At 43.1% G+C, this 6,338-nt stretch overlaps 1 protein-coding gene across 1 annotated transcript; it reads right to left on the bottom strand.

Annotated features, from left to right (window-relative positions):
* Positions 1-1,055: 1,055 nt before the first annotated feature.
* TCEB1 (transcription elongation factor B (SIII), polypeptide 1 (15kDa, elongin C)) lies at positions 1,056-5,816 on the bottom strand. The gene is made up of 3 exons (XM_008947516.1): positions 5,756-5,816; positions 3,700-3,843; positions 1,056-1,277 (listed from the first exon to the last, which is right to left on the bottom strand). Exons 1-3 carry the CDS (start codon positions 5,757-5,759, stop codon positions 1,087-1,089), a joined length of 339 nt encoding a protein of 112 aa, XP_008945764.1. The 5' UTR covers positions 5,760-5,816; the 3' UTR covers positions 1,056-1,086.
* Between the last annotated feature and the right edge of the window lie 522 nt (positions 5,817-6,338).

The following is a 6,338-nucleotide window of genomic DNA, read 5'->3' as shown; positions in this document are numbered from 1 at the left end:
CTTTTCCCCTAAAATATTTGTAAAAACATTGGAAATACTTATGAAATTTATAAAACAGCTCCTTAAACATCTGCTTAATGCCCTTTCCTTCAAATATAAAAGACTTCCAGATTTTAGGGTCTTTTTTTGTGGATCTAAGGGAGAGGTCGAGGAAGAGGTAAAAGATAGGATAACTGCCATCTTCTCAGTTGCTGTTACAAAATTTAAATGACTACTACTTTAAAAATTAAATAGAGGTTTTACATAACTAATCACAACAATGGAAATAGCCTATAACTGAAAACATACAAAATACATATCAGGTCAAGTGAGGGTACATTAAGAGTCGCCTTAAGTGTTATACAGAAGGTAATATACACAGATTGTAACAGCTATTTTCCCCTTAAAAGCCACTGTCAGTAGGATCACAGTCCTACTGTACAGACAAGTGACTTGAATATTTGTCATTACTAATGGGGAGGAGTTAGGTTACAGAAGAAAAATATATCAAGTACAACTTTACGCATGTCTATACTATGATTTAAATTAAGAGCCTTAAGCATTCTCCTAAGTATTCCACTTTCAGCCTAAATGGAATATTGCTGTCAGTATTCAAACCTTAGGGAGGGCACTTCTAATCTAGTTAGTGTAACTATGCTAAGGGACAGCTATCTTACAAAGGAGATTAAGTCCAGATGTTTAGAAACTTTAACAATAAGAGAAAGTTAGAAACCTTAAACAGCTACTTGTATTTAACTATAATTACCTCTCAGAGAGCATTAGACTAAACTCCAGTATTGTCTATGGTCACTGTATTAAAAGAAAGGTCTACCACACCTAAAGGATAAGGCATAGCCATCTACTAATTGGCATATTTATTTATTTGTCTCAGTTTGTGAAAAGGTCCTTATTGATGTAAGCAAGAAAACAAACTTCAACTGAATGATTGCTATATGCAAAAGGACTGAAGGCAATTGCCTCTGCAGTGAACTTTACAGTTCTAAACAGCACACACACAACATGCTATCTGAAAAAAATTACTAACTGAACTACATGTATTAAATACTGAAAAAAAGTTTTACATTTTTTAATTATAATTTATTTTATTTAACAATCTAAGAAGTTTGCAGCCATCAGAAGTTCCAGTGCAATTTCGGGCGCGATGGGGAACTCGGGGATCTCCGTCGAGCTGTTGGTGTAGCGGACCTTGTAGGTGAAGTACATGCACACTTTGGAGAGGACATGGGATGGGATCTCTCTAAAATTCACCTCATTCGTTTCATTCTCGGCAAACTGTCCTGTAGGAAGACAAAGCAGCAGCAGTCAGAATCTCCACTCACTGCAAAACGAACCGCTTCACCAACGCAGCACATCCTGCACAGACCCCCCCAACTCCCTGCTCCTGGACATTAGGTTCTTCAGCCCAAAGCAGGAGGTGCCACACTCATAACCCTCAAGGATATCAAGATCCCCTGCATTACAAAATGTTTATTTTGGCTGCGGCCTATTAACAATAATCTGAACAGGTGCAACAGAAATCTAGGTTTAATTCTGAGATTATCCTTGAGACATGCTCTTAAAACTGTAGTATGCTCAGCTCTAAAGGTCACAGTGACATTAAAAAAAAGAAAAAGGAAAAAAAGTATCAATCAAAATTTCTAGCTGTCTTATCCAAGGGGGAAAAAAAAAGGGCTTATAGGTGTTCCATGTCTGCATATGCACACTGATCAGGAGCCTGCTCTGTGGTCCCACTAGCTTTGAGTTTCTCAGCTTCAGGCAGATATGCCAGAGGACTGAAACCCCAAAGCTGCAATAACCACCAGTGAAAACAGGCAGGCAGGAGGGGCAGGGAACCCCAGCTGTACTGCAGGGAAGCTGACATACAGTATGGGCTTACTGCTGTTAGAGACTGAAGAATTGAACCTGAGTTCAAATCTCAAGACACAAGTACACTTGAAATGAACTTTGTGTATTAGCATGAAACTTGGACAATATGAAGTCATCCTGTGGTTAGTTCCACAGCCTTTCTACTGCTGTCTTTGTCCCTCTTTTCCTCATTCTCTTTGGAATAACAACTCAAGCTGAAAGACCATACAAGAAAACCCACTAAAGTGTGCTCCATATTTATGGGAGGTGTAACAATGTTTGGTTCCCACTATTTCTATAGGAATCCCCTTCCAATTGCAAAGCAGAGCTATTTAGATGTCTGCACACATCTGTGTCTAAATATCCGCATGCACTTGAAGCCAGTCCAGCTCAAATTCTAGCACAGGAACAGTAGGAAGCAACAAAAGAAATGTTAGCATGTTGGCAATGTCACAACACTGAAATAGGGAAGGCTAATATACCTGTGCAGTTATGACCTACTGAAACACAGAGCAAGAGCACCTTTCCACCTTGCTAGTTTTTATGCAAAATACTCTTGAATGCAGACTTGTTTAGAAAGTCACTTTTCTAGCCCTCTGAGCAGGCTACTTCACCTTTTATTCCTTCATACTGTTTGTGGAACAAATTCAGAGCAGGTCTTGTAACTACTCCTACACGTGTGGGAGGCTGACACGGAGTGGATCAGACACAGCAATACAATGACGTTTAGCAGAACATGAAGCTGAGAATTTTAACTGCTCAGTTTGACCAATTATTACTAAGTAAATAAAAATTGTGTTATCTCCTTCCTGTTCTCTCCTCCACACTTTGTCTTCACGAATTAGTGCAGCCACTTCTTAAACCAGAGATAGTCTCAAACATCCAGTAACAGAAGGGAAGGACCTTATCTGGTCGCCTCTCAAGCTAACTTGTCATAAGCTCAGAAACTTCTTGCCAGAGGATGCTATGAACATGGTGTGGCCTAAACCACACGGCCACTTGCTCACTTTCCCCTGCCATGGACAAGGGAAGAGGAAAGAAAGAGTAAAAGCAAAAAAACTTGTGGGTTGAGATAAAAAAAGAACTGTTTAATATGCAAAAGACAAGTGGAAGACAGGAAACAAAACAACTGATGCCATACTAATCACTCATCGCCTTCCACGGGCACACTGATGTCCAGCCAGTCTCCAAGCAAACGGCGACGGACATCCCCAATCCCCTTCTCCCTTTTTGCTTCTGAGCATGACCCTCCATGGCATGCAGGATCTCTTTGCTTAGTTGGGGTCATCTGCCTGGTTGTGTTCCTTCCCAACGCCTAGTACAGCAGACTGTCTGTTCATTGTGTGGAGGGAAGAGAGAAACAGAGAAGGCCTGGACACTGTGTGAACAGCGCTCAGCAGAAACTAAAACACTGCCTATTATTGGCATTGTTTCAGTCACAAATCTAAACCAAAGAACTACATTACCTGCTACACAGAAAATTAACTGCACACCAGCTAGACCCTGTACAGTACATCAGGAGTCCCACCACAGAGATGTCAGTGAAGAACTACCAACCCGTGTGCTTTGAACCTGACAGCTACATATTCCATGGAAATACCCTCGAGTTCTGACACCAAGGGAAACGAGCAGTAATGACACTGTGCAATCACTAGCTGTCCAAAACCAGACAGAGGCCAATTACATGTCTGCTAGCACAATGCTGCACAGAGGTGGACTGTTCCACTGGAAACAGGAACTAGGCAGGATCTGGAAACGGATCATTTATTCCAGCTTTCGCTCGCTGCACAACAGCGATGCACTGTCCGAAAGGGAAAACAAAGAACGTGATGCTACTGAATGCTCTGCACCTACCTGGTCCACTCAGCATAGCTTTTATTGTCCCTGATGTTAACGCATGCTCCCTCTTCACAATGAACTCGTGGCCGTCGGAGGAGATCAGCTTCACGTACATGGCGTCGGGGCCCTCGCAGCCGCCGTACGTCTTCTCCTCCCCATCTGCTCGGGGAACAGACCACAGCCTGAGGGCAGCCCCAGGACAGCCCCAGGACAGCCCCGGGACAGCCTGAGGGCAGCCCCAGCCGCCGTACGTCTTCTCCTCCCCATCTGCTCGGGGAACAGACCACAGCCCCAGGACAGCCCCAGGACAGCCCCAGGACAGCCCCAGGACAGCCCCAGGGCAGCCCCGGCCCTCTGCTAGGGCTGTCTGCAGGCCCAAACATCCAACACAACCCAAAACAGGACAAGCATTTTGCATATTTGAAGATGACTTCTCAGAACCATTCAGCAATTTGTTTTAAAGTAAGAATTTTTGAAAAGGTAAGAATTCAACATCTCTCCTTTCTCACCATTAAATTCAGACATGATTTCCAAAATCGACACAGGGATGAAATTCTGCTTGAGACATTCTCCAGTGGACTGCACATGCTACTGCTTCCTTCCCTAAGGCTACTGCCAGGCTCATCATGTTAGTGCTTACTACAAACTACCTAAATACATATCTAATAGCTAAAAATACAGACTGCCAGGGAAAAACCACTTTTTGAAGCACAGGCAGGAACAAAATCAGTCAGCATTCCCATACTGAAGAAATGACATAAGATACACCCTGAGCACTGCCCAGCCAGACCCAGAACCATACAGCCTCAGCACACACACGTGCTGTGACCTCTGGTGGAAAATGGGGCAGGTGCAAAAGCACAAGCCAAGAAAATCAGGCACGTCTCCTCACAGCAGCTTGGACTGTGTGTTCTGTTCCCTCCTCCCTCACTACAGATGTGCTCTCTGCTCTGTTTCTCTAGAAGCCCTTATCCCCCTTCCCTTTTTGTTCATACATTTGTTCTCTCCTAATAGTGCAATCTTTAAAAGCTGAAACAACAACATGCCTGTTCCCACTGCTGCACTGTTCACTCTGTAGCCCCAACAGCTCCTCTTACCTTGCATCTTCTTGTCTGTTTAGGCAGCATGCTCTCTAGGGCAGGAACTGCTGACTGGCTGTTGCTCAGCACTACAGGACACCATCACACTGAGCAGACTGTCTCTGTAGACTCACAGAATCACTCTGGTTGGAAAGGACCTCTAGGATCAAGTCCAACCTTCCTCCCAACATCTCCCTAACCACTAGACCACAGCCTCAAGTGCCACAGCTCCTCATTCTTTGAACCCCTCCAGGGATGGTGACTCCACCCCTCCCTGGGCAGCCCGTTCCAGTGCCTGACCACTCTGTCAGTAAAGAAATTCTTCCTAATATCCAATTGGAACCTCCCCTGGTGCAACATTACCCAAATCAATTGCTTGTGAATTTGAAGTTAAAACTTGAATTACCACGTAGTTACTGCCAATTTTAAAAGTACTGCCAGTGCCAAACATGCTAAACCACATTCAGAAAAAATACAGATGAAACCAGAATCTGTCCAGTCATGTTTCATTAACCAGTCATTTGCAGAGGCAGAGAGAACAATTTCAGACGTTTAGTCAGACCACACAGACAATGTAGTTTGTCAGAAATCAGTCCTTATGATGTCTTAGCCAGAACTCAACAGGTTGACATTAGTTAACAAAGAAATATTTAAAACAGTACACAATGAAATTTTCTTGTCTGCTATCTAAAAGTTTGGTGCTATAAAAGCCTAAAGACATCCTATTTTAACATGTACATTTTTAGCACTATACATATTGAGCAAGTGAAATTTACTGTTAGATAGATACACTCTGAACAAGTCCTTTGACAAATGAACAGTCACTTGAGAAAATCCTCCTAGAAAAATTTGTAGGAAGTTCCATTTTTGGAGGCTACAAGAGAAACAGTGACAAGATCAACATTTAAAGTCTTACACGTCCTCTAGTCATGTAAGAGAAAATGCTTCACATTACAGGAAACAAAAAAAAAAAAACCCTGATATTAACTTACCCATTCTCTTCTTATAAAAAACCCCTCTGTTTCTTTTCAACAGCAGCTTTCGCAACAGGAGCGTCTGAAAAAGCACAAGTGGCAGTAATTCCAGTGAGCAGTGCAATTCCTGAATACAGCTTTAGCTGTTAGCCTTTATGTTATAAACACTCTTCAGAAAAGAACATGAGGACACACAGCATGAAACACCATGAGCATTACATTTTGAAACTCATCTCTGCTGTCCAGAGATCCCCACCGTATTCAAGACTCTCTAAATTTTAGCTTATTTTGTAAAGAACGTGTCCTCCTATGCTTTTTAAAGACCCTTGAATACAGAGCCAGAGTTATTTGAAGAGCCTTGCAACTTCTATCACTACAGACACCATCCATGCCATGGTACTCTGGAGGTAAAGAAGGCAAGTTTTGCCATGCTGCAGAAAGCACTTACAGGACTAAACAGCTTGTCTACAGAAAAAAGCTACTGGCAGAGAAGAGTTTACTAGGCTGTGCATGGAGGAGTGGCTGTCCTGGCACCCAGTGACCTCGACAGGCTGGGGAAAGGGGCCAACGGGAAACCTAGGGTGTCCATCACAGGGCAGTG

The sequence above is a fragment of the Merops nubicus genome, unplaced genomic scaffold, assembly GCF_000691845.1.
Source record: "Merops nubicus isolate BGI_N331 unplaced genomic scaffold, ASM69184v1 scaffold52889, whole genome shotgun sequence".
NCBI lineage: Eukaryota > Metazoa > Chordata > Aves > Coraciiformes > Meropidae > Merops > Merops nubicus.
Note: the sequence above shows the minus strand (reverse complement) of the source record. Positions and strands in the feature narration are given on the sequence as shown.

Coding starts and splice junctions, on each gene's coding strand:
- TCEB1 (XM_008947516.1), bottom strand. Junction 1,278..3,699: donor AGCTATGCTGAGTGGACCAG/GTAGGTGCAGAG, acceptor GTCTTCCTACAG/GACAGTTTGCCGAGAATGAA.